At 44.6% G+C, this 27,990-nt stretch overlaps 1 protein-coding gene across 1 annotated transcript; it reads left to right on the top strand.

The window, feature by feature from the left end:
• Positions 1-32: 32 nt before the first annotated feature.
• atm (ATM serine/threonine kinase) lies at positions 33-27,956 on the top strand (the record flags this gene model as incomplete). The annotated part of the gene is made up of 62 exons (XM_083886082.1): positions 33-104; positions 223-341; positions 504-646; positions 750-914; positions 1,058-1,223; positions 1,367-1,605; positions 1,761-1,930; positions 2,019-2,197; positions 2,290-2,661; positions 2,862-3,065; positions 3,433-3,534; positions 3,646-3,883; positions 3,973-4,104; positions 4,353-4,478; positions 4,560-4,649; positions 4,738-4,924; positions 5,001-5,194; positions 5,277-5,356; positions 5,454-5,609; positions 5,856-5,931; positions 6,211-6,353; positions 6,987-7,104; positions 7,211-7,381; positions 7,525-7,700; positions 7,918-8,161; positions 8,406-8,521; positions 8,611-8,737; positions 8,821-9,020; positions 9,098-9,272; positions 9,693-9,851; positions 10,607-10,739; positions 10,845-10,940; positions 17,015-17,186; positions 17,311-17,452; positions 17,557-17,733; positions 17,855-18,032; positions 18,208-18,313; positions 18,445-18,603; positions 18,751-18,859; positions 19,004-19,092; positions 19,191-19,293; positions 19,399-19,547; positions 19,643-19,747; positions 19,844-19,963; positions 20,059-20,293; positions 20,717-20,887; positions 21,028-21,147; positions 21,693-21,910; positions 22,537-22,744; positions 22,875-22,997; positions 23,108-23,248; positions 23,410-23,548; positions 23,685-23,767; positions 24,247-24,387; positions 25,185-25,301; positions 25,424-25,573; positions 25,759-25,924; positions 26,138-26,224; positions 26,392-26,506; positions 26,865-26,928; positions 27,035-27,177; positions 27,776-27,956. The coding sequence occupies 62 exons, from the start codon at positions 33-35 to the stop codon at positions 27,954-27,956; spliced, it is 9,279 nt and encodes a 3,092-aa protein (XP_083742208.1).
• Between the last annotated feature and the right edge of the window lie 34 nt (positions 27,957-27,990).

Raw genomic sequence — 27,990 nt, 5'->3', positions numbered from 1 at the left:
GAGAGCTGAGCCGTCGTTCGCTGTGGAGCACTATGAGTCTGGCTCTTCATGATCTCCTGGTCTGCTGCAGAGGGCTTGAGAATGACAAAGCAACAGAGAGGAAGGTAATCACACATGCTTATGCACAAGTCAATGATGTGTTGCATCATTCTCACAACAGAACAAGTTTAACCTTCAAACAGAATATGAAATCAACCTAACACATACCATTCATGCCTCCAGAAAGAGGCGGAACGCTTCAGAAGACTCCTTAGAACTCCTGAGGTTGTGCAAGAACTGGATCGTTCCTCAGGACCCAAAGCTAAATCCTCCAAGCAACTCACATGGGATGCTGTTTTCAGGTTTCCTGCCCTTGCTTATAAATTATCTGTAACACAATAAATATAACATTTTTCAGTGTTTTTTTCGTCACCTTTGTTTTTTTCTTGTTTTTATTTTCTCTTTACTAATTATGTAATATTCTTTTCTAATCAGTTTTACATACAATGATTTTCTCCTGTCAGATTTCTGCAGCGATATGTCCAGAAGGAGACAGAAAGCATGCAGTCAAGCAAATCGGTCACAGCAACAACACTGGCCACACGGAAGAAGAAGATGGCTGAAATGTGCAGTTTGATCAAATACTTCATTCGCTATGCAAACAAACGTAAGACCGGTGTTGTTTGAGCATTACATCCACAGTTTAAATGAAACGGAACAGAATCTGAGCAGTGTGCATGACCGTGAATGCTGTCTCTCTGTCTTTGCAGGTGGGCCCCGGCTTAAGTGCAGTGAGCTGCTGAAGCATGTGATGGAGGTGCTGCAAAGTTCATACTGCTGTTCAGCTTATGGGGAAGATTATAGCAGCCTCCTAGTGAAGGACATCCTCTCTGTCCGCAAATACTGGTGTGACATCACTCCCCAGCAGTGGCACAGTCAGTTTGTCTAAATATCTATAATTTAATGTGTTGAACTATGTCTTAATAAATTGTGTTTTCACCAACTTTTAACATAATACTGTCTCAGAATCTTGCATGCTGATAAACAATCAATCCCTGTGTATTTTTCTCATTTACAGACCTTTTGGAGCTGTACTGTGGCTTGTTTAACTCGTCATCCAAATCCATCAACCGTGTTTTGTTGAGCAGAGTCATCCACATGGTGGTCCAGGGATGCTGCACGCAGACTGATGGATTTAACAACACTCTATTTAGCTTCTTCGCCAAAGCACTGCTTAATGCCAGGTGAAATTGTTACCCAACAGTCTACATCTGCTAATTACGCTCAAATCCAGTGAAACACTATGAAGTTCAGTTGTTAGAATAAAAAAAAAACACAAATGTAAACATTATTTGACATTTCACCTTTAATCCTATCATCCTGTTAGGCAGGAGAAACACTTGACTATTTTGGAGCACCTCATTTCGGCTCTCAACATATTCTTGAGATCTTCGGCTATGAACTGTCGGACGAGGGTGTGTCATCTGGGAGAGGAGCTTCTGCCTTCGATTCTGTATGTGTGGGTGGACATGAGGCCCAGTGCTGCTCTCAAAGAGGATATCGTGAAATTCTTCAACCTGCAGATTTGTGTTCATCATCCCAAAGGAGCCAAGAAACAGGACACAGGTTGAGTGATCTTTCATTCTTTTTATTTCAAGCAATCTTTGAAGGTGTTATTAATATCATAAGATAGAATTTCATACACTCAAACTTTGGGAATTCAAAATTTGGACAGCCTTTACGACAAAAAAGCGGTTGCTCTTCCCCACCGCATATATTAGGTGCCCATGCTGAGGATTGGACAAAGTGGCGTAGTCATCTGTACAACCTGTATGATGCTTTGGTGAGAGAGATCAGTCACATAGGCAGCAGAGGGAAGTACGTCACTGGGATGAGACACATAGCTGTAAAAGACAATCTCATTGAGCTCACAGCTGACATCTGTCATCAGGTATCAAGTCTTACATGTGCATAAATAAATCACTGCTTTATGTCACTAAATTCCTTACCAGTTACTTGCTTTTCCTTGGATATTGTAGCTGTTCACCGATTACAATGACACCCACATTATGGAGGTCACCCAGGCCTCTGTAAGAGCTACGCAGATGGGCAGTCCCACCCAAGGAGCAGCCAGCAAGCGTCGTCGCATTGAAATGGGCTGGGAGATCCTCCGTGACCATCTGCAGCCTCAGCATAGTGATTTTGATGTCATACCATGGTATAAAATCACAATATGAAACACAAAGAAACAAATGTTTTTCTCTGATTTCATGTCATGAAAATCCATCCTCATTATTTTCCTCCTCTCAGGATGCAGATCACTGCAGTGCTCATCTCCAAGTACCCCTCTATGGTACCCAGCCAGGAGCTGGTCCCACTACTCTCAGCATTGTACCAGCTCCTAGCTGAGCAGCGCAGAGGAGAAAGGGGACCATATGTGTTGCGCTGTCTAAAAGAAGTGGCCCGGTGCCAGACCCGCTACCCAGAGAGAGCCCAGGTTCACGGGGCTGAGTTGGGAAGGCTGTGGGGTCGGGTGTGGGCCCTTGCACTGCGAGGGGTGAGTTCACCACAGATGGAGACCTTCAGCCTGGAACTGATGGCCTCCATTGTCCATGGTGGACTCATTAATATGGACCGAGAGTTCTGGAAGCTTTTCTCTGCATCAGCTTGCAAAGTGTCACAGTAAGTTTTTTTTTCTCTCATTTTACAAGGTTAGATAGTCTTTGCCAATACTAAAAAGTGTCTTTATCATAAATAAGGATATCATACTGCAGGCAAATCAGATTTTTGGGTTGAATCTGATTTTCTTTTCTGCCACTCTGAACAAGACCTTAGTATATGCCTTTAGCATTAGCATTTTCTTTTTTTCTCTCTGTCCACAGAAGTGCTGCTATGTGTCTCTGCCAAGCTCTGCTGAAATGTCCAGTCCCAAAAAGTCTCACCCTGAGGTCAGGCTGGGAATATGTAGGGATCACAGAGGGATCTGGATCTCCAAACCTGAAGGAGACCCTCATAAACTGGCTGCTGATGAGTGATCAGAGCGATGAGATGGAAGAGAGCTCTCGACCTCACCCCATAATTTGCAGGTTGTTTGTGCGTTACATTCCCACTTAGGAATGTAGGCTGTAGGATTATGACAGTAGACAATGTTATCGTTGCTAAATTCTGACCTATTACTCACTTGTTGGGTTCGGGTTAATAACTTGATACTGGTTACACTTTTTCCTTGACACAAGAAAAATGAATCACACAGTTTACTGATTACTGCTGCTTTCAGACATGCACTGAAGTCACTCCCAGAATATCTCCCATCTTGTTAGTGATGTGAAGAGCAAACGCCGGACAATGTTTAGCTCCATGGACATCTTCTGGAGTTCATGTCTGAAAATGGCCTTAACCTACTCTTTAAGTATAAAAATAAAGGTCTGTTAAATGATGTTTTCTTGTCTACAGAGACTTTCACTACAGTCTAATATCACACATCCTGATCTCCCTGACCCTGAAAGACACCAGAACTGGCCTTATTCTTTTGCTGGGTGCTGAAGGAGATGAGAGGTGAAATAACCCTCTTTATGTCATTTAGCATCATTATTAATTGTTATAACTGTTGTACATATTGCTTCGAAATTGTGAAATGAAAAAATAATTTTGTTTTCTTTTGCAAAGTGCCTTTCTTCAAGAACAATCGTCACCATTTGATGCCAAAGACGATCTGGAAGAGATCGAGAGGCTGTACTTACAGTTCAGCTTTAATGCGCTGCCCTCAGAGATCGGAGGGACAGAGGAGTCACTGAAGACATCATCAGCTGATGGCCAGTTCACGTCTGTCCCCAGTCTCAGAAACAAGTTGGAGCACTCCCTGCTTTGTGTGGCTGACACCCTGCTCAACTGCTACTCCCCTGATGTGAGTGGAACTTATATACAGAGTGTTAAAGTGTCTGTGTAGTCATCGCATTGACAAACTCCTGTGTGTGCTCATCTGCCGTTTCACAGTCTCTGTCCACACCTCCAGACTGTCTGGTGCGCTGTTTGAGTCTGCTGACTGGAGTTCTAGCAGGTTACGTCTCCACAGGGGTTCTGACTAAAGAAGACGCCTGCCACTCACAACTGTTTACAAAGGCAAAGGTACATTGTTTTTGTCTTTCTCTGTCCATCATTTCTTACTGTGTTTGTTATGCATCTATGTTGTTGCTGTTACCGTGTCAAGTTTCATCGGATTTAAATTGTGACACTGAATGCACAATGTAAATTATTGATAAAAAATAAAACTCATATGTAGTTCTTGAGCAGTTTACATAAACAAATAGCATGTAACTAATAGTTGAAAAAAAGTACTCTTTGATGTTGAAAGTTTGTGGTTTGTTTCTCTCTAGGCTGTGGCCCAGGACTTAACTGGGTTTATTTCAAGTGTGAAAGTGAAGATGACAGAGGAGGGAACCATGGCTGCACTGAGGTCTGTTATGAGGCTGTGCATGCAGTCAGCCAGCAGGAAAAGCAAGGTAAAGTAAAAATTCACAATAAAGTTGAAAAATAGGCTTGTGTTTTTTTCAGAGGATAAATCGTATCTTTTTTTTCTGCAGGATAATGTTTGTGCCATCTCCTCTAGTCTGTTCACTATGATACTGCCAGCCAGTTTGCTCAGTGAACTCACAGAGATCTCCAAACTGTTGGTCAGTGACAGATATACTGCCCTATATAAGAGATATAAGAGCAGAGCCATTTCACTGACTCAGTCCTAATACTTCCCTGTCTCTTTAGCTAAGTAGTGTGTCTAAAAGAGTAATTGTTTTGGATGAAGAGGATCACGCGGATGATGACTTTGATATGACCAGGACTCAACAAGGGGACGATATTGATCTGTTTGAGGATGGCGAAGAGTCTCACAGCAGCAGTGATGGGACCCACAGACAAAAGGGAGACAACACAGATGCTTCCTGTGGGCCAGGTAAGAGGGGACCACTTGTTGACTGAATTGTTCAGTGGATCATGGGGAGATGAATCATGGTTCTGTTGTCCCTCAGGAGCTAAGTGCCTGCTAGCAGAGGATTATTTGGTGCAGCAGGACTTCGCTCTTCTCACGATTTTGGACTTCCTGTGCGAGTGCGGCTCTGTCCAGCACGTCCATGCTCTTCTTTTCAAACCCCAGGATGTGCGACGCAAGCTGCTGCTGTTACTGGAGCAGATTGACTTCAGCAAACCACTGCATCTCAACATGGTGAGTGTCGGCTTTTGTGGAGAGTCGCAGTGGCATCAGTGATGCTTCAGCTACTAATTGTTAATATCTGGTTCTCTCGCAGTATTTTGTTCTACTCAAGAAGCTTCCTGCTCAGGACTCGCTCTCCCCTGAGGAATTTGATTCACTGCTCCGTCCTCTAGCGTAATTTTTTTTTTTTACTAGTCTTTAATACTTAAATAAACTGTAGTTTGTGTTGCTGTGAATGTGTTTTACTGAAAGTGGTTAACTTTGTTTCCAGAGACCTGTGTGGCTTATACCGTCTGGATCAAGAGATCTGTGCTGCTGTGCTGCTGAGTTTGTTGCCCTCCATCAAGAGTCTGGGGAAAACCCACCACTTGCCTGAGGAGATGAGACATGTTCAGGGATCCCTGCTGCAAGTGCTGTCTGGATTCTGGTTAGTGGAATATTTTTTAACTATGAACTTGTGCAGGACTGGTCTGCAATCATGACAATGAAACCTCATGCTTCAAGGAGCCTTCAGTTGTTGATAGAGGAAGATCAGGTGTGAAACATGTCTCACCTGCTGGGATTTTGTACACATCAGGTTTATCTGAGTCTGGTGCTGCATGAAAATCTATTATAGCTCAATTGTATACTTTTTTTTTAATCATGCACTGATTCTTGGTTCTCATTTTATTAGTTTCCTGAGCCAAACAGGGAAATGCATAGCAATGGTGCGAGCTGCTGTAGTGCAGTGTCTGGTCTCTTTACTGGAGGTAAGTGCTCACATAGAAATTCTCTTTCTGTTGTTTTAGGCTTTAATTTATTATAATAGGTTTTTTTTTTACATCTCACTTCTCAAATCTTCTTTATGCCTGTGAGGGTAGTGGCTGGTGGCATGTTGGTCTAGACATTGCTGGTTGATTATTATATTAATAGCTTCTCATTGATCCACTAAAGAAAGGTGTTTAAGAAATATTTTGTCTCTCTTTGTCTGTACTTTTCTGTGGTTCAGTTGTCTGTAAGCACTTATCTAGACCTCTCCCCTCTGACAGGCAGACCCGTGTTGTGAGTGGGCAGTCCTTAGTATCAGAGGATCTGACAGAGAGGAGAACCGTCCAGTGTCCAACATCCTTCCGTCTCACCTGGCCGACAACCACCACCAAGTCCGCATGCTTGTAGCCATGTCAGTGGGGAGGTATGCCGACTTGCCGACAGCACTAACAATGTATCATAGTAAATGGATGGAGTAAAATAGACTGACAGATATTATACAGTAGATGTGATTCTAAAGGGATAGTTCAATTATTTTTAAGTGAGGTACTTATTCATGGTTAGTGTGTTACTTACAGTTGGCAGTGGTGGGATTTACACATGATGATGTGAACGGGGATAGTAGAGAAACTGTATTGTGGCCTCATTAAACAATGACCCAGATGAAATAATGAATAGTATCCTTACTGTATGTTATAATTGCGCTATGTATTAGTACTTGCTGTACATGCTGTCAGACCTTTGGGTTACACTTTCAATGGGCTCTCTGACAGCATGGCGATCTACTAAAATATTTATAATATAGGTAATGATCTTCTCCTATGGGGCTTCCACACTATCATGTCAAATGTATTCTGGCCTTATGTCATGCACTGAATGCTGTCTACTCTTTGTCACACACTGACCATGCATAAGTAAGTCATCTATCCACACTTAAAAATAAACTGAACCATCCCTTTATTTCTACATATAATAAAAAAAAAAAATGAAACTGTATTTAAGTCATTAACTGGATCATGGATCTGATTGTTGCCACATTATTCTCTTTCGTATCCAGATTGTTTCTGGAAGTGAAACCAGAGCTTCCTGACAAAAGGAAGATGCTGCCATTGAAACACCAGCAGGCCGCTTTTGAAAATGTTTACCTGAAGGCTCAGGAGGGAATGAGACTCCCTGTGAGTTTATGTGCGATCACCACAAAAAGTAAATTTTCTGTTCAACTACATTCTCTGTTTGACCTCTCCTGTTGTGCGATATGTTTGTCCTGATGTGCATACACAGAGAGGCAGTTCTGCAGAGGAGCAGCCGGACGAGGCGTTCAACCGCAAGGCCACACTGTTGAAGAGTTTGTCTGTGGTGATGTGTTGTAGCCCGGTGTGTGAGAAACAGTCTCTGTTTGCACTCTTTCAGTCCTACAAGGAGAACAACATTGAGGAGCAGCTCATTAAAAAGGTAATAGTTTCAGGGCATGGAGCTTTTGTTTTCTGATTTGTTCATCATACTGTAGATATCTCTTTAAAAACTCAGAGTGCATCAATAGGTTTCCTGTAAGTAGACCATAGACAGTTGATCTGTTCCTGTCCTTCTCTTGACAGATGTTGTGCAGTGTATCCAGAGCGCTGGGCTACAAGAGTGTGAAAGCATTTGTCAGTTCACACTTTCACTACTTGGTGGCAGAGTGGCTCGCACAGAGACAATCTGATGATCGATACACTCTTGGCTCTTTCCCCTTCATGCTCCTAGACCATGACACTATCAAAGATTTCTATGAGTGAGGAAATAATCTTGTGATTTCCTTCATTTATTGTCACAGCTCCAGTCTGTAATGTTGTTCTGTAACTAAGTAACCTGCTCTTCTTTCAGTTCATGTTTCAGATTTTTATAATGCAATTAGAAAACAACTCTTGTGTTAATTAAAGTCTAAATTTAAATGATATCAGACAACATTGACTAACCAGTGAATGATGACTCTTGCATATTTTTTTCAGCTCTTCCTACCAGGTATTGATCCCTCGCTTGGTCTTCCTGGAGGACTTTGAGCAGGTGAAGTCCATCAGCAGGTATCTGGAGAAGGACTGGAAAGAGCTGCTGGCCAACTGCTTCCCCAAAATCATGGTCAACATCCTGCCATACTTTGCACTCCCTGGCCAGGACTTACAGGTTGCACAGCAGAGAGAGACAGCACATCGAGTGTATGACCTGCTGAAAGATTCCAACTGTCTTGGCAAACAGGTTGGTTAATACAGTCGAATTGTACTGGACATCTGGGTTTGAAGTTCTCATCTTGTGCAGCTTCTCTAATTTGACAATATGAGGGAGAAAAAAAATAACAAACCTATACAACTCAAAAAGGTGCCCTTGCAGCACACAGAAAATGGGATTTTCACATCAACTCAAATCACATACAGGCCTTTTGCACCGGAGTGGTTTCTTTACTATGTGTGCAGTGAATCTTTGTTTTGAAATGCCTCCACAGCAAATTGACAACCTCATCCACACTAACCTGGCAGACATAGTGGTGGAGCTCCTGATGACACTGTATGAAAGAGGTGGAGATGAAGGAGCCAGAGAAGACCTGAAACCCTTTATAGGGTAATGATTATTTCGGTTTACTATGATTCGGTGCATGTAGTAATATCCTTTTACTCATTTATTCATCAATTTTTATCTTTATTCCTCAGTGAACTTGACCCTGTACCAGACCCGCCATACTTCAGCTCCTATGTCATTAGAGCTACTCTGGAGTACTTGAGCAAGTGCCACAGTGCCAACCACAAGTCGCTTGTCGCCATCCTGTCAAAGACTCCGGTAAGGTCTCTCTCTCTCTCTGTTTTCATGATCTTTACAGTTTGTATTGTTGCCTGTAGTCATCATTGTTTCTGTTTTTGTAGATCTCTATCCAAAGGATTCTGCTGGCAGTGTGTGAAAGAGCAGCAGAGACAACTAACGGCTATGAACGTCATCGCATCCTCCTCATGTATCACCTGTTTGTCAACATGCTGCTGAAAGAAGTGAAGGATGGTCTGGGAGGAGCCTGGGCCTTCGTCCTCAGAGACATCATCTACACACTCATACACCAAATCAACAGCAGGTACTGTACGTTGACACACACACACGTTATCACATTGGATACAAAGCTCAAGCAGTTTGTTTGCCTTCCCCCAACAGATCAGTTCAGAGTGATGAAGTTTCTACCCGAAGCCTCTCTCTGTGCTGCGACCTGTTGACTTCTGTGTGTAAAGCTGCTCTGCAGTTCTGTGATGATGCTCTAGACTGCCACCTACAGGTCATTGTTGGAACTCTCACGGCTCAGGTGACAAATCGACCTGCCATCTCACAGCAGGTTAGTGACTCGCAGTTTTTGTTCAGCAACATGCAGTGCATTAAAATATATATATTATGCACAAAAGGCCACAAAAGTAAGATATTCTCTGCTGATCTTCTTCTTCTGCTTAGTTTGGCTGAAAGTTTTTGTGATGATCTGTTATCATGTTAGAGACATTTTAAATTTACCCTAAAAAAGAAAATCTTACAAATATGATAGACAGCAGTTGTTTCAAACACCTTAACAAGACTTAACTTGCTCCATTTTTCTTTTCTTTTTTTACACAAACCATGTCATTGGTAGAGGTGTTTTATTAGGTGCCTGCACCGCATGCATTCAGTTACTATTGTTATTATTGTTGTTTCTGAGAAATTCTTATCTTATTTTAGCACTTCATGAGACACACATTTTAATTGTTCCTTCTCCTTGGCCCTCTAGGTGCTCGGTCTGTTGCAGTTCCTTGTGATAGAGAACCAGCAGAAGCTAAAATTAGCCATCAGCAGGTTGGAGACTTTTCCCAACCTCCCTGAATTCAGGGAACTGCGGTCTGTTCAGCACAGGCTGAAATATAACACTGGGACCTTTACACTGCAACAGGTAACACACAGACAAACATGACATGCTAGTTTTCTTCAGTCTATCTATTCTTCAGTGTATCATTTCTTTTATGTCATTGTGTACTGATTAATCATCTGATCTGGAAACAGTGGATGAGGAGGTATCTGTGGACTAATGAGGAAACCACAACAGACCTTGACTTGGTGCAAGAAACAAATATTACTACAATAATGTATAGGATTATCCAGTTGCACTTTGTTATCCCTCTTCGGTGGTGACCACTTATTCAAAACGAAAAAACTCTACATTTTGCACCACTTCCTGCTTATCTAATCCATCCATCCATCATCCACCGCTATATCTATACAGTACCCTTCCGGTGAAGGGTTGTGGGGGGTGTTGTGCCTATCTCAGCTGACACGAGGAGATAGGCGGACAGTTCACCAGTCCATCGCAGGGCCACAAACATAGACGAACAACCATTCACTCTCACTCTGACACCTACGGTCAATTAAGAGTGACCAATTTACCTAATCCCCATATTGCATGTTTTTGGGCTGTGGGAGGAAGCGGGAGAACCCTTCTTGCTGCAAAGGCAAGAGCGCTTACCGCTACACCAACCTTGTGGCCTCTTGGTTAACTAACCCCTGATCATTTCTAGACATCAGTGGATGAAAACACACCTACATACACAATGTAAATTATGTTAACATATGGGATACAGTTAAATGGAAATCAGGAAAAATAACTTACATTTCATCACTGACCCATTTTTTCTGGCTTCCTCTCGACAGGAGATTGAGCACTTCCTGTCAGTGACGTCTTGTGACTCTTTGCCTCTGACCAGACTGGAGGGACTAAAGGAGCTGACCAGACAGCTGCATGACAAGAAGGGACAGATCAGAGACCTGCTCAAACAGTGCCACGGTATCATGCTTGAGGAGGATAAAAAATACATTTGCATAAGAGCTTTGGGCATGTTCCAATGAGTGTCTCTGACTTTAATGCTGTCTGTTTTTATTACACTTGTAGATGAGCCCAGTGACAGTGTGCTGGTTAAATTGGTCCTAGGTCTGCTGCAGTTCTGTAAGCTAGCAACCAACCACCCTGGTGGAGCCGAAATACTGGGTAATCAGTCAACTTCTACAGCAGATATTCAAGATTTAATATGCTATTATTTTTGTAATGTACAATGTAAAAAATGTAAACTTACTAGTAATTACATTCTTTGTGCATGGTGTCTACTTAACTTTATGCATCAGCAATAGATATGGTATAAAAATACTGAATTAAGTTGTACAACGTTAAGTATATAACGTTGGGTTACTCACGTAACCCCGGTTCTCTGATAACCGAGTGAGGTATCTCACTATGGGAAACGCCCTCTGGCGTGACCGATCATGGAAGCTCCAATGACACCACGTCTGTCATATGACAGACCAATCATCTCGAGAAGCACGGGCCAGCTCGCCCCCCTTATAAGCGCACCTGTGTGCTGTACCCGCCATTCTCAAGCGTATTTCTTCCACCCCACCTATGCAAGTAGGGCAGTGTTGTGAGATACCTCACTCGGTTATCAGAGAACCGGGGTTACGTGAGTAACCCAACGTTCTCTTTCAAACCTCCCTCGGTATCTCACTATGGGAGATATAGCCCACTCCCGGATTTGCATGCTCCGAAGCCCACAAAGCCGCGACCCACAGTGGGTCGACACCCTAAACCCTCCCAGGGGCTAGCACGCAATTAACCCGAACCCACACTCAGGACTGAATGAGCCAGAGAAGTCTTGGTCACATCCAGCCTGTAAAACCGAATGAACGTGTGTGGGGATGCCCAGCTGGCAGCGGCACAAATATCCCTCACTGATACGCCCCTGAACAGGGCCCAGGAGGTGGCCATACCTCTGGTGGAGTGGGCTCGAAGCCTCTCAGGGGGCTGCAACCCACGACTCTCGTACGCCAAGATTATAGCCTCCACAACCCAGTGTGACAGGCGCTGGCGCGTCAGGGCCCTACCCCTGTGAGAAGGAGCCCAGGACACGAAAAGCTGGTCGCTCTTCCTAAATTCCTTGGTCCTGTCCACATAGATGCGTAAAGCTCTCACAGGACAAAGTGCATTGAGCCGCTCTTCATCTCCTCCTGTAAACGGCGGTGGGTGAAAAGCGAGCAGCTCAAGTGTGGAACAGCTGTAGGCAGAATCCCTAACCTTAGGCACAAACGCCGGGTTAGGATGCAGCATCACCCTCCTATAATCCGCGGAGAACTGCAGACATGAGGTGTGCACAGACAAAGCATGTAATTCACTTATCCGTCTAGCTGAGGTCAAAGCCAGCAGCAGGATAGTCTTAAGGGAAAGTACCTTTAAATCAGCAAATTGTAACGGCTCGAATGGGAACCCTGAGAGCGCCTCCAGAACCGTGGGTAAATCCCATGACGGGACCAGAGATTTATTCACGGGCCGCAGTCGACGCGCACCTTTCATAAACCTCCTAATTAGAGGATGCTGCCCGATAGGCGCACCTCCAAAACCCACATGACAAGCTGAAACAGCGGCCAAATAGACCTTAATGGTGGAAAAAGCTTTATCACCGTCGATTAAGTCCTGCAAGAAGCATAACACATCCGGGACAGAGCACTGAAACGGAATAATATCCTTAGCCTCACACCACCGCTCAAACACGCTCCATTTATTATCATATAATGATCGCGTGGATGGCGCCCTCGCGCATTGAATAGTCTCAATCACCCTACAAGGGAGACCAGACTCGTGTAAATTCACCCTCTCACGTGCCAAGCCCAGAGAGCCAGCCTTTCGGGATGTGGATGAAAAATCTGCCCGCGCGCTTGTGACACCAGGTCCGCGCGTAACGGCAGCGGCCATGGCTGACCGTGGACAAGCTGCATCAGGTCCGCCATCCACGCTCTGCTGGGCCAGTAAGGAGCTATCAGGATTAGTGATAGCTGCTGTTCCCTCACTCTGATCAGAATCGGAGTGATGAGGCCGAGCGGGGGAAACGCGTAAAGCAGCCCGTTTGGCCACGGATGCGCCAGTGCGTCCGCACCCAGCGGTGCGTTCCGGTCTCTTAACGAGAAGAACAGAGGGCACTGTGCGTTTTCGTGCGATGCGAAGAGATCTACGGACGCTCGGCCGAACCTCTCCCACACCCGGTGAAGCACCTCGGGGTTCAGTCTCCACTCTCCGTACAGGGGATTCCCCCTGGAGAGTAAATCCGCCCCGCTGTTCAGTACACCCGGCACATGCGCCGCGCGTAACGATAGCAGGTGCTCGCTGCTCCATAATATCAGACTCTGAGCCAGCCTGTGTAACCTCACAGAGCGCGTGCCTCCCTGCCTGTTTATGTAAGCCACGGCTGTCGTGTTGTCTGCTCTGATCAACACATGACACCTTCCTAGGAGAGGCAGAAAATGTTTGAGCGCCAGGAAAACAGCCAACAGCTCCAGGTAGTTTATATGCGCCTGGTGAAGCGTCGGGGGCCAGGTCCCGTTCACTGACCTGCCCTCGAAAACCGCTCCCCACCCCGTTAACGAGGCATCCGTTGTAACTGTCTTCCTCATCACCACGGCTCCCAGTGGGACGCCGGTAGTGAATATCCCTGGGTCTCTCCAGTAACGGAGAGCCAGGAGGCATTCCGGGGAAACCCTCACCATACGTCTGAGGTGACGTCGTGCGTCCAGATGTAGGGAGGATAACCAGCGCTGGAAATCCCTCATTTTCAGCAGCCCGTGCGGAACCACAGAAATTGACGACGCCATCAGCCCTGACAGCCGGAGACAGTCCCGTAAAGACACTGAATTTCCCCGTTGAAATAGAGCCAGGTGACGGCGAAAATTCTCCGCCCGAACCCGAGACAGAAAGACCCGAAACGAAACAGAGTTTATTTCGAGACCCAAATACTCGATATTCTGAGTGGGAGACAAAACACTCTTTGCGTGGTTTATACTGAAGCCTAAGCTGTGCAGCCTGGCTATCAGTCTCTGCGTATCTCTCTTCGCCTCCTCCCTGCTGGGAGCACAAAGGAGAAAATCGTCCAGATATGCAAACACTCTGAGGCCCGACGCTCGCATCGGGTTCAGGGCTGCTTCCACACATTTGCTGAAGACCCTCGGGGCTAATGAGAGCCCGAAAGGCAGGGTCTGATACTCGTAGGCTGCGCCTTTGAAAGCAAACCTGAGATATTTCCTGTGTGCTGGATATATGCTTATATGAAAATAAGCGTCCTGCAGATCCACAGAAGTGAACCAGTCGCCTGGTCGGATGGATCGGAACAGAACATTGTGTGTGAGCATTTTGAATTTGTATTTCCGGAGGTGTAAATTGAGGCAACGCAGATCTAGGATCGGACGTAATGAACCTCCTTTCTTTGGGATGAGGAAATAACGGGAATAAAAACCCTGATTTCTCTCCCCCTCCGGTACTGTTCGAATCGCCCCTCGGCTTAATAGAGAAGATATTTCTCTCTCTAAAGCCTCCGCGGCTTCCCCCGTAGCTTCTGTCGGTAGCACCCCGTTGAAGCGAGGCGGCTTCATTGCAAATTGCAGCCTGTAACCCTTGACAACGGTTGTAAACACCCAGGGGTTGACTGCGCATGCGCGCCATACTTCCGCGTTGACAGCGAGAGGACCAGGGGGCCTGAAGCTTAACAGTGGACCAGCTGCGCCCTCTGTCGGCGACAGACTGTCCTGCACCTCTTGGTTTTCTTTTTTGTTTTGTGTTCGCTTTGCCCTCGGCTTTATGAATGAGCCTGGTTGCAACAGCGTGTTTATTAAAAAACCATGTGAAGTGCTTTGTGTGAACATTACACGTTTTCCCACTTCCCTCTGAACTCTCCCCGAGGGGTGTTGAGGGGGGGTATACAAACTCTGCACTGGGGGAACGAGTGCGATTTTTCTGTCTCGACTGTGAACGGGACGGCAAAACGGTGCCGTTACACAGCGCTGACCGGAACATTGGTCCAGCATAACAGTCCTCCGTTTCTTGGGAGGAGAGGGTAACAACCGATCTGTTCCGTGGGGGCTCAGAGCAGAGATCTCCATGAGTGCTGACTGCTGAGCTTCTGTCCCCGCGCACCACAGCACCTATGCCGACCGCTTTTTCTTTACGTCCGGGGGGTGGGACGGGCGGTTCGGCCCTGCGCCTGGAGCAGCAGCTACAGCGGCAAAGGACTTTCTGGGCCAGCGTTTCTGGGGCTGAGCTCCGCGTTGGTGAGACGCCGGCTGCTCAGATGACCGCGGCTGGGGCTCCTTATAACCGCTGCTGCGTCCTCTCGCCGCAGCCGCAAACCCCTGACGTGGTGGCGGTGCGGGGCGAGGAGTGACCTTGCGTGGAAGGCAGAGATCGAAGGCTTCTCCCTGCTTCTTCCTTAGGTCACTGGTTTGTTGCATGGCCGTAACAGCCTCACCAAACAAGCCCTTAGCCCTGGACGGGTCGAAAGGAGCGTCAATAATAACCTGTTTGTCCTGATCCGGCAGGCTGGAGAGGTTTAGCCAAAGTGCTCTCTCTCCTGCCACCGCAAGCCCCATGACGCGGCCGCTGCCTTGGACAGCACCTCTGGAAACCCGGAGAGTGAGATCTGTCACGACACATATCTCCTCCCAAATCTTCGGGCTTGGTGAGCCCTTGTCCAGGAGGAGACCCATCTCCTGAAAAAGCTCAGCCTGATAGGCCATCAGCAGAGTGACAACGTTTAAGTTTTTCACTGACTGGGCTGCTGACTTGTACACTTTCTGGTACATGGAGGCGGCGAAGCGCTCCGTCTTGCCCGGGAGGGCGGGGCCCGCCGCGGAGAGCGCGGAGCGATGGTTAGGGTGGAGGTGGGATGCCACCGCCTGCTCCACTGCTGGGGGGTCCCCAAGACCCCACTCCTCGTTGTTAACGACCTCCAGGCCAGAGTAACCCTTAACGGGAACTCTGTGGCGGAAAGGTTTATCCCAAAACCGCTTCATCTCCCTCATGCATGCTGGAACGGCAGGCATGACCTGATTCGTCGGTGTACGGCGAGAAGGCAGAATTTTCCCGTCATAAAGGTCCCTTTCCTCACCCTTGTCATCCGGTGACGCGGGCCAGTCGATACCCAGCCGGGATGCTGCCCGCTTACACACCTCATGCAGGTCGATCTCCGAAGGCGCAGGGGTGTGTTGGATTTCCCCGCTGACGGAGCTGGCGGGGCGGGATGTCTGGGCTGGAGGGAGGATGGCGTCCTCGTCATCATCCTCGTTCTCTTCGTTAAGAAGGTCCAGATTATCATCCTCCTCCACACACTCTCCTCCGTACTCGTCTTCCGAGTCGAGGAGCTGGTCGAACAGCGGTGGGAAGTCCTCCACCGGGAGGTTATCCCAGCTTGCGCTAGCTTTAGCCGGCTTCAGCTTAACCGCAGTATCGGAGAGACAGGGGTCGGCTTTAGAAGCGGCTGAAACTCTGAGGCGCCGCTGTAGGATCCTTGCTGGCATGTCGCTGCAGTGCTGGCAGCATTCGGAGTCCGCGAGTGATGCTTGCGCATGCTGGACTCCCATGCAAGCAATACAGAGAGGATGTGGATCTCTCCCTGAAATTGTAAAACCGCAAGAGGCCGGGCACTGGCGGGACTCGACGTCCTTCACCTTGCCGCTAGCTGTTGTCCCCTTAGAGGAAGCGGTAGTCATGATGACTAACCTCGACGGTCAGTTGCAGAAACACCACAAGTTAAACCCTGACGGCTAACGTTGCAGTAATACACACGGCTTTCGCAACGAAAACAGCGATAATAAAAAACGATGAGCAATCCTGAATATAAAATATTCACGCTCGGTGACTACCTTTACGGCGCGTCTGAAGAGCAGTTAAATGAATATTCCGAAAACAGGAAAGCTGAGGAGCTCGGTGATCTTCACGTGGAAGAAAGCGAGAATGGCGGGTACAGCACACAGGTGCGCTTATAAGGGGGGCGAGCTGGCCCGTGCATCTCGAGATGATTGGTCTGTCATATGACAGACGTGGTGTCATTGGAGCTTCCATGATCGGTCACGCCAGAGGGCGTTTCCCATAGTGAGATACCGAGGGAGGTTTGAAAGAGAACAGTATACAAGAAAACAATAGTAAAGAATAGCAATTTATTTATTTACGTTTATTTGACAGCAATAGCAATACATTGCAAATCGATGCAAACAATTTTTAGAAGGTTTACAAATTCAAATATTTCCCTGCAGAGGCAGCAGGGAGCTGTCTGGGAGAACTGGGTCCTGTCGATTTGTCCACCATCGCCCTGCTCCATGGCAGAGACCCTCTCTATGAGAAGGCAGTGTCTCTTTTCACTTCCACAGAGTCACAATGCGTTTACATCATTCTCAACTGCATGAACGACGCTCTCACTCAGCAGCGGTACAGTGAATGCTTGACCACAATAATTTGTATTTTGTTGTCTGTAACAAAGGCAGAATTGGTGGTCTGTACTGATAATTCTGCACTGAAATGTACGGTCTTCTGCTTTGTTATTGTGGCTCAGTATTGAAGTGAGGAAGGCAGCAGTGCAGTGTGTGAAGAACATCCTCGCAACTCAGTCTGGAGTTGAAGTCTGGGAGCAATACAAAGACAATAGGGACCCCATGTTGGCCTACCTTAATCCCTTCAGGAAGCCAAAGAGCAAGGTTAGTCGATTTGGTTGCATCTGTGCCGTTTAACAAATAGGATTGAACAGGTTTAAGCATCAAATTCACATAAATGCATTTCCGTGTGCAATTACTGTTATTAGGTAACTGCTGTGAGTGATCAAGAGAGTTCGGAGGCCAGGGACAAGCTGGAGAGTCAGGAGTTTTGGATTCCTCAGGCCGGCGGGCACAAGAACTGGCTGAAGGCTCTTTGCACCGCACTGCTGGACAGTGGAGGAGTCAAGAGTGAGGCTCTGCTCCTGTCACGACCGCTGTGTCTGGTAAGCACATAGAATTTACAGAATGGACATGATTCAGCAAGTTTATTTGGAAACTCTCAAAACAATCTCCCCTGACCCATTTGTGGGCCCAGGACTCATAACATCCTCTGTCTGTCTCCAGGTTAAAGTGGACTGCTGTCAGAGGTTGCTGCCACTTATCATTCACTCCATCCTCCTGGAAGACTCTGACGGTTCATGGAGGAAGTTGCTCTCATCCCACATACAGGACTTTTTCAGTTTCTGCTCCAGAAGTGCCCAGGCCTCCAGTCGCTCTGCCACACCTCTCAACTCTAACACAGGTGAGTTAAGGACTATGGATTTTTAGCCTCTTTATTCCTTTTTTAATAGCAATATTCTCCATGATTGTTCTGACATGTTCACTATCTGATCTTTAGCTACACTTAAACCTTCATCAACAGCTTATAGTGTGTCATTTTGTGGGTGTTTGTGATAAACATGTATTAATCTTGACAGAGTCTGACACAGCCAGCCAGGGCTTATATGACAAGACATCTCTGCGTACCATGCTGGCAGTTATTGACTATTTAAGACATCAGCAGAGACCACTGAGCTCTGATAGGTTTGTGATGTTATTATAATCAATCAATAGTATTATACTTTACACTTCTGTGTTTTTACCACTGTAGATGCATGTTAACCCACATGCAGGATTGATAGTATCTTTGAAAAACGTGTGTGCATGTTTTGCAGTAAATCCTATGGCACAGTATGCAACTCAAACTTCTGGTTGGAGCTGAACTACCTGGAGGTGGCCAAAGCTGCTCAGTCCTGTGCAGCTCACTTCACTGCTCTGCTATACACTGAGATCTACGTTGACAAAATCAAAGCTAACATGGAGGAAAACTGCAGGTCTGCAAAGAGTAAACCCATTTTTCCATACATTTGTTTTCTATTAATTGTTTAGTTATGTGTTGCATTAAAACATAAACACATGACAGATTTAGTTATTTAGTATCCCAAATTAAATGTTCTTGTGTTTTTTTTGCAAAACTGCAGAACAAAGTCCAGAGCGACGTATAAGATCAACTTTGAAGATCACAGCCAGAGCTTCACCATCTCTAGCCTGACAGAGAGAAGTATGGGAGACACCAAGATCAGTCTTCAGGTCAGTTCTTCATGTCAATTACTGTATGTTTCTAAAAATCCTTAAGTTGTATTAAATAATCCTACAATTGGTTTTTCAAATTTTCTGTTGGAAAACTATCACTCCATTTTTTAAATCACAATTTCATTTGCAACATGTTTGTAGGAGCTCCTGATCGAGGTGTATCGTAGCATTGGAGAGCCTGATAGTTTGTATGGCTGTGGAGGGGAGACGATGACCACTCCATTGACCAGGTATTGACTAGCTGATATTTAAAGCTGCAGCTCAATTGTGTTTTTTTTTTTAAAGCTGCCTTAAATCTCAGTCTGTGTTTTGTCCTTTCAAATTTTAGGATACGGACCTATGAGCATGAGGAGATGTGGGGGAAGGCCCTGACCTCCTATGACCTTTACTCTTCTCTGCCTGAGGCCACTCGACAAGTGGGAATCGTGGAGGCAAGATAATTAAATCTGCAATAGACGACGTGCTTAGTTGAATTGCACCTGTTAAGCAATAGGATGTAGACAAATGTACAAATCCTCTGCCTTCTGAACCAACAGGGCCTGCAGAACTTTGGCCTGAGCAGCATCCTTGCCACTTACATGAGAGGTCTGGAGAGTGAGGGTGTGGAGTGGGGGCCTGAACTGAGAGAGCTGCGCTTTCAGGCCGCATGGAGAAACACCCAGTGGGACTGTGAGCTGTCGGAGAGGTGAGAGGAGGGGACATAATCACACACCTGAGAGTCAAACACCGTGACTGTCTCTCACTTATTGCTTTGTTTTTCTTCAAATATTGTTTCACCAGGAATGAGACATCAAAACCCGGCTTTCATGAATCAGTGTTTTGTTCCCTACAAGCACTGAGAGATAAAGAGTTCTCCATATTTGATGAAATGCTAAAACAGACCAGGTTTGTCAAACATGTACATATTCATGAATGTTCCTAATTAATTTCTCTACTGGCAAAAAGTCAACCAGTCACCTATGTTCCTGTGTGCTTCTACAGGGCTGCAGAGGTGGAGGAGTTGTGCAGAGGCAGTCTGGAGGCTGTGTCCTCACTGTACCCGTCTCTCAGGAACCTGCAGATCATCGGGGAGCTGGAGAGCGTTAAACAGCTCTTCTCCAGGTGAAGACAACAGCACAGTCTATAACACAAGTAAGACTCTAAGCGGTTCATGAGACCTAATCAAATACTTATGTTTGATTTATTTTATTTGTTAGACCCTTCTCTGATGTGAAACTGAGGGATGTTTGCAGCCAGTGGCGACAGCACTCCCAGCTACTAGCTGACAGTGACTTTGCTTTGGTGGAGCCCATTCTGGCCTCCCGGTCTGTGGCCCAGCAAACTCTGATGTCCAGAGTGGAAGACCTCGAGAGCAGCCAGTACCTCAGCTCTGTGCTCACTGACCACCTCATGGAGCTCTGCCAGCTGGCTCACAAGGCTGGCAATACACAGGTAGCATCCCAGTAGCTATGTTTACATGTACAGATTTTCTTAAATCTGATTATACATTCCGATTAGAAATGACTACTTCCTTGTTGAGAGGGACATAAAATCCATCAATTTATTTTCCCTCCTCTCACATCTGTGACTTCAATTTTTAGTTAATTATTTTTAATTATTATTTTAATGTACCTACATATCGTGTTCCTCAAATAATGTTATTCGTAATGAAGCTACAGGCTCAGCAGTTCATACTACTCCTGCACCCAAATATATATAAATATGTATTAGATTGGCATGTTTACATGAAGCATTTTTTTCTTTTATTATGATTGTCTGTATCCCTGTAAACATGGCTTGATCAACAGATTTTAGGCTATTAGTTAGTTTCCTGGTCCTCTACAAACTCCTCACAGTGCTGTGACTCCTGTACAGAGGGCAGAGCAGGCAGTTTACCAGATGAAACAGCATGATGGCAGAGGTTCCTGGATGTCCTCACCTGTGTCATCGTGGCAAATCCAGGAAGCCCAGGTGTTCTGGGCAAAGGGAGAGCAGGGTCTGGCTCTCGGCCTGCTGAGACAGATGATAAACCACTTGGAGGAAAAGGTCAGAATGTACTGTCTATTGTAATAATGGGATGCCACACTTGCTATGCTATTAAATTAAACCTTTTCCGTCATCTATGTACAGTATTATCCAGAATGCATCTCTGCATTACTCTCTTTGTTTTGTGATATATTTGTTAGGTGGATTTTAATCCTGCTCTGGCTCCAGTTTACACTGAGTGCCTCAGGTTGTGTGGTAACTGGCTCGCTGAGACCTGCTTGGAAAGTCCTGGAGTCATAGTGGAGAAGTATCTGCAAAGGGTAAGAGGACGTTAATAACCTGGCTCAGACAAATTTTATTTCCGTAGACCAGTCTGCTCGGGGATACGGCTCAAAGTGACCATTTTCATACAGATAATCATGTGCTTATTTAAAGCTTACCACTGAGAAAAGAGGGATTCATTATGCATCAGCCTGGCAGTGTGTTGCCACCTGCACTCTCACACAAACACACACATAAATAATTAATATACATCCAGATAAATTAGAGTTATGCCTAAAGACAGAATATGAACTGTAACTTCTGCAGGTATTATAATTTATTTTCTGAGGCCATGGTAGATGTAATTAAAGTATTCATGTTGTGTGTGTGCACATGCATGTGCATGTTTGCATGGATGTGTGTTTTTGCATGTGCCTTTACACACAACTTACAGATTAGGATCATACTGTAAAAGTGATGTTTCTTGTGGTGTGATCATGTTAATGCTTACTCTGGTTTTTTTAATTTGGCTTAATTTTCCTTTAGAAGCCAAAGCTGCTGAAACCGCTGTATGTTAAATGCCTCTCCTGTGTTGTGCCCTCAGGCAGTGGACATGATTGAGGGGGAATCAGGAGTGCAGGACTCCAGGCTGCAGAGTCAGCGGACTGAGGCTTTCCTCTCTCTGGCCCGCTTTTCTGATGCTCAGTACCAGAGCATAGAGAAATACATGAACTCGTCTGAGTTTGAGAACAAGCAGGCCCTGCTGGAGAAGGCCAAAGAGGAGGTGGACTTGATTAGGGAACGTAATGTGACCCCAAACAGGTTTGAATGCTGTTTATGTTTACTGATTTGGTTTTAAAGGTCCAGTGTGTAAGAATAAGGTCCTATCCACACGAAAATGAAGGGGTATTTACATTGATATATATATCAATGTATATTATAAATGTTTTTTTGTTTTTTTAAAAAAAAAGATCCTGTACACACTGCATCGTTTCAGAAAATGTCTCCATCTACACAGCCCCCAAAAGCCCCCAAACGACTAAGAATGTTGTAGTACATATGCCAGGCCTGTAAGTGGTGCTGTAACGCTACACCAAAAGCAGAGATGAAGACGCTACACAAAAATTTCAGGTCTCCCAAAATGCTGTTTCTGTCTGAAAAAAAAAAAAACTATTCACCTCCACCAATTTACGTGTGGATGGGCCCTAAGTGACATCTAATGTTGAGACTACAGATTGCAACAAACCATACAGCAAGGCTCTTGTTTAATGTACATATAGAAATGCTTATTCTAAGACTGTGAAAATCAAACGGTTTTTATTTCAACACAGTTAAACACTGAGCATATTCAATTTCTCTGAATGAACCCTCTTAAATATTATTTCCTAAATGTATTTAGGATAACTTTGGATCCTTCACTCTCCTTACCTATTGATATGACTTCACAGATACACAATAAAGGTGCTGAAAGAGGCGGAGTTGGATGAGACGGCCATGTCAAACCTTCAATCGGACAAACAGCGCTTCCTCTGTAAGGCGGTGGAGAACTACATTCAGTGTCTGGAGCAGGGCGAGGAACATGACACCTGGGTATTCCGCCTGGCTTCACTCTGGTTGGAGAATGCTGACGTCAGAGCTGTAAATGACATGATGAAGGTTGGTTATCTATACCTGAATCTCTCAGTAGTCTTCATGTGGAGAGAAAAGACACAGACAAACTCATGGGGAATCAACACCACTTGGTTAAATGTAAGCTCCTGTTGTGTTGTGTTGTTTTGTGTTTCAGAAAGGGGTGAAGAAGATTCCTTCCTACAAGTTTCTGCCTCTCATGTATCAGCTGGCTGCTCGCATGGGAACCAAGATAACTAGTATTGCAGAGGATACAGGCTTCAGTGATGTGCTCAATGACGTAATGCAACACAAAACTACAAATCTAACTGAATGTCTGGTACCAAATGTATTTACCTGATGATGTATTTGATCATTTAACTTTTCCTGCAACATTTTCTGCCCTCACAGCTGATCTGCCGTGCTTCTCTGGAGCACCCACACCACACGCTCTTCATCATCTTTGCTCTGGTGAACGCCAATAAAGACGAGAAATTCGGCAAGACCCGTGCATCAAGGAGCACTCCAAGGCAGCAATCACAGTTTGATTTGGTGGGTCTTTTATTAAATCCTACTTTTTTTTTAGATATTTACATAGTATACATATTATATTGGTATAAGTTCACCTCTTCCATGAACATCTTAAACGATTAAGACGCCATCATTTTATTATTTCGTCACCCTGTTAAAATAATCGTTTTTTTCTGGAGCAGGAGCGTTCGGACGTGGCCAAAAAGATCATCAGTGTGATCAGAAAAAAGAAAGGTCAGATGATTCGATGGATCGAGCGTCTGTGTGATGCCTACATCACCCTGGCTTACATGGATGCCAGTAAACACAAGACCGAGAAGAGTAAGTAAGCAGAGCATGGTCTTTGCAGGCAGGGGGATGCTGGATAATAACACAATTATTTTGTTAAGGATAATAATGTATGCTTAGACAAAGAAATACTGAGGTAATTGTTTTTTTTCCCCTTGTGTGCCTATAGAAGCTATTCCCATCCCTGCTGATCAGCCCATCATGCAGATCAAAGACTTGGATGAAGTTGTCATCCCCACAATGGAGATAAAGGTTAAAATTATGGAGCACATCATCTTTCATTATCCACATTAATCTTTGTTGGGAAAAGTGTGACAAGGTGTTGTTTCAGTGAGAGCAAAAGAAGATGAGCAGTTGTTGTTTTTACAAGTGAAAGAAGGTTTATTTAATTTGATTTGCTCTCAGCATCTTATTTGACTGGTGAACCTTATATTGATGTTAAGTCAATAAGTCAAGTCAAATTTATTTCGAGAGCACATTTAAAAACGACCAGGGTTGACCAAAGTTCTTTAGAGAGTTAGGCACAGCAACAAGGTATAAAACATAAAATCATGGTGAAAACATAAGTAAAATAGTGAAATAATAGATTAGTAAAATGGGTTGACTGTTCTTATCCTGAAGTGAAAGCCAATGAGAAACCTTATTAATTGTTAAGCGACATATTATCAGTTTTGTGTCCAGCCGTCTTTTTCTGAGCATAACAATCATTTTTTTTCCATTTTGTTAAATAGGTGGATCCAACTGGTTGCTATGACAACCTGGTGACTATCAAATCCTTCAAGCCCCAGTATCACCTGGCCGGAGGAGTCAACCTCCCCAAAATCATTGACTGTGTCGGCTCTGATGGCAAGAGCAGGAGACAGCTGGTTAAGGTACATGTGTGCATATGTTTGTGTCTAGTGTTAGAAGTGCGTGTGTGTTGCAGACATGCAAAGACATTTTCTTCTCTGTAATATACTGTATGTGTGTGTTCTTGGCTAAAGAAAAAAAAAACAACTTGTGAGCTTGCCGTCATGTAAGATTAAACTCTGACCAGTGCTGACAGGAACCCATTCACTTCACACCTTTCTTCTTTTCATTTCACTTAAGCTGTTGGCAATAATTAATCCCGTCTTTGTACCAGGACAAACACACAGTATGTTGTTGTACAAATAGCTTTATAATGAAGACATTCCTCAGAAGTGTGCGCGTGTGTTTGTGGAAATACTTGAAGGCTAATAATTCACCACTTCATCACCACCATCGTTGTGAAGTAACACTGTTTCAGTGTGTTTTTCGTGTTTTGTTTACATTTATGCTTTAAAATGGGAAAAAGTGTCATTTAACTCAAAAATCCAGATACATTATAAACACTGGGTACAACATTATAGGCCCAGAATATTGATGGAAATGCTGTGCAATAAAACCTGTTTTATGAAAAAGTGTTTTATTAAATAATTTAGAATTGATTTAAAGAAGAAATAACCTGCATAAAACATTTAGAATACACTTGAGGCTCAACTCAAACCTGAGCATGGCTGTGCAGAGGCTCTTTGCTTTCCTGTTTGGTGCTTCAGCTTTTAGATTTTTTTTTTATTTGGCATACTCTGCCAAGTAAGGGCTGGTTTATGTTTGCCATCAACTATGCAATATTCTTTAAGAAAAAAGTATGTTATCCTCACATAAATAGGGTCAGGATGACCTGCGGCAGGACGCGGTGATGCAACAGGTCTTTGGCATGTGCTCCATGATGCTGCAACGCAACGCAGACACTCGTAAGAGGAAGCTCAACATCAGGCGCTACAAGGTTATACACAATATTCTCTCACCTATACAACTTTAATTTTAATTCAAAGAGAACACACAATCTAGAGTAGATGAACAGTACAATGTCAATATTGTTAAATTGCACTTGTGCGTCATCATCAGGTGGTGCCATTCTCGCAGCGTAGCGGTGTGCTGGAGTGGTGCTCAGGCACCGTTCCCATTGGGGAGTTTCTGGTGGACTCCAATAAAGGAGCCCATAAACGCTTCCGACCCCAGGACTGGGCCCCCTTAACCTGCCGCAAGAAGATGATGGTATTGCTCAGGCATTTGGCTGTGCTACTGTGGAATTAGTCATTAATGAACTACAGTTGCCTGCACAACCGCACATTTATTATTAGAAATTCAGATGAAAGTAATAATAGGAAATTAAAAAAAAAAAAAACTATACATGATTGATAGCAAATTTAAAAACCTTAACCTTCTGTCATGACGTGTAGGAGGCTCACAATCTTGGGTATGATGTCAAGCTCCAGTTCTACACTGAAGTGTGCAAGAACTTCAGGCCGGTCTTCAGGTATTTCTGCATGGAGCGATTCCTGGATCCAGCGGTGTGGATGGAGAAACGTCTGGCTTACACACACAGTGTGGCAACCTCCTCTATAGGTATGAGTTCACCTGGTGGCGTAGGTGGCAGCCACTTGCACTGTGGTTTGTGCTGAGCATAAGATGGGGCCTTTTTCCCCTCTGTCAGAAATTAACAGTGAATTGTTTAACAGGGTATTTACCCAAATTTAAAATTTCTAGGCACATTTGTTAGGGTTTTTCATGAGGTGGATTGAAATCATGAATTATACTTTCGTCTTTTTGTGTCCACAGTTGGGTACATTCTGGGTCTGGGTGACAGACACGTCCAGAACATCCTGGTCGATGAGCGGAGTGCTGAACTGGTTCACATTGATTTAGGTATATTTTATCTATTTCTTGTTTTGTCAACATGAGTCTTTGTAGGAGATCTATTTTACATCACTTCATCTTTTCAGCAGTTAATGATCATATTAGCTATATATTTATTCTTTACATCTTCATTTTCTAAAGATCTAAAGATGCCTTTTCATGCTTTTACCTTTCAGGTGTGGCCTTTGAGCAGGGGAAGATCCTCCCCACACCAGAAACTGTTCCCTTCAGACTCTCCAGGGACATTGTGGACGGGATGGGCATCACTGGAGTGGAGGGAGTTTTCAGGAGGTGAGGAGGAGTTTGTGATTGTGTTTTAGTGGTTTAATTTCATTTAGTACTTAGTAATCAAGATTAAAGGTAAATTAACTGCTAATGTACATACTTACAATCACTCCTGATACCTTTGAGTCAGCCACTATTTTAGATTTTTATCATCTTTTTTCAGGACAGGTCTTTATACATTTTTTGTTTGTGTTGCTTTCAATGACACTGTAACTGAACTCTAACTATACACTGCTGTATAAAGGGTAATTAAAAATGACAACATATCTAAACCCATTGATTCGTGAACGACAGAGTGACATCAGAATGTAGAAAGCGTTAGCATTTCTTTAGCGGCTTAACTTCACCTGTTTTCCTTGCTCAGATGTTGTGAGAAGACCATGGAGGTGATGAGGAGCTCTCAGGAAGCTCTGGTGACTATTGTTGAGGTACAAACTCACAACAAATATACAGGCAGAAACATTCATTAGCTGTTGCCATTGTGTGTTTTCATAAACCCTTTATTTGTTTGTGCTGCTTCATTTTTCGAAACAGGTGCTGCTGTATGACCCTCTGTTTGACTGGACCATGAACCCTCTGAAGGCGTTCTACCTTCAGCACGACGAGCAACAGGAGCTCAACGCAACACTGAGCTCCACGATGGGGGGAGATGACATAGACAACCACCGTAAATCCAGGTGATCCGCATAGAGGATGTTTAGCGTTTGTGCATCTTTTTTTGTTTTTGCGTGATTTTCGCTTCCCACTGGTCGTTAAATCGGTAGTGTGTAACTTTTAAATATCAAATGCTGATTAATCATATCAGCCCCACATGACTCTCTCCGTTTCTCGGTATAGTTGTGTGTTATTCCGCACTTCTCACAGGGAGTGATGTATTTTACATCATGATTGATGTAGATGAGGTGGAAGCTCGAGAGCTACGTTGTGCTAGTAAAAACATGAACTAGCGCCCTCAAAAAGGAAATGGGTGCTGAAATGTATACCATGAAGTTTAGTAGGAATTTCCTCATATTTCAAGCATCGTCCTGATTTTGAATGATTAAAAATTGAGCATTAAAATTGAGATAATTGCACCAATAGAGTGCAAAGCAAAACAAGCACTCCCTAAACCAATTCCTGACTAAATCTAATGTCTTGCACAGCAGAAGACAAACACCTTTATTTATCTTTCTATCTATATTATACATCTTATCTAATCTATTTAATCTCATGGTGGGTGTCTGTCACATTTATATTTCTTAGTCACGTTAAGCTTTAATGCTTGTTCTCTTGCAGCGACAGTCAGAGTTTTAACAAGGTGGCCGAGCGGGTGCTGCTACGGCTGCAGGAGAAGCTGAAGGGGGTGGAGGAAGGCACGGTGCTCAGCGTGGGAGGGCAGGTCAACCTGCTCATTCAACAAGCCATGGACCCCAAAAACCTCAGCAGACTCTTCCCAGGATGGCAGGCCTGGGTGTAGAGCTGAGAGCAAGGTACACAAAGGTCCCTGCCTC

This window comes from Microchirus variegatus (genome assembly GCF_963457635.1).
Source record: "Microchirus variegatus genome assembly, chromosome: 3".
Lineage (NCBI taxonomy): Eukaryota > Metazoa > Chordata > Actinopteri > Pleuronectiformes > Soleidae > Microchirus > Microchirus variegatus.
This window is presented reverse-complemented; position numbering and strand designations above follow the sequence as displayed.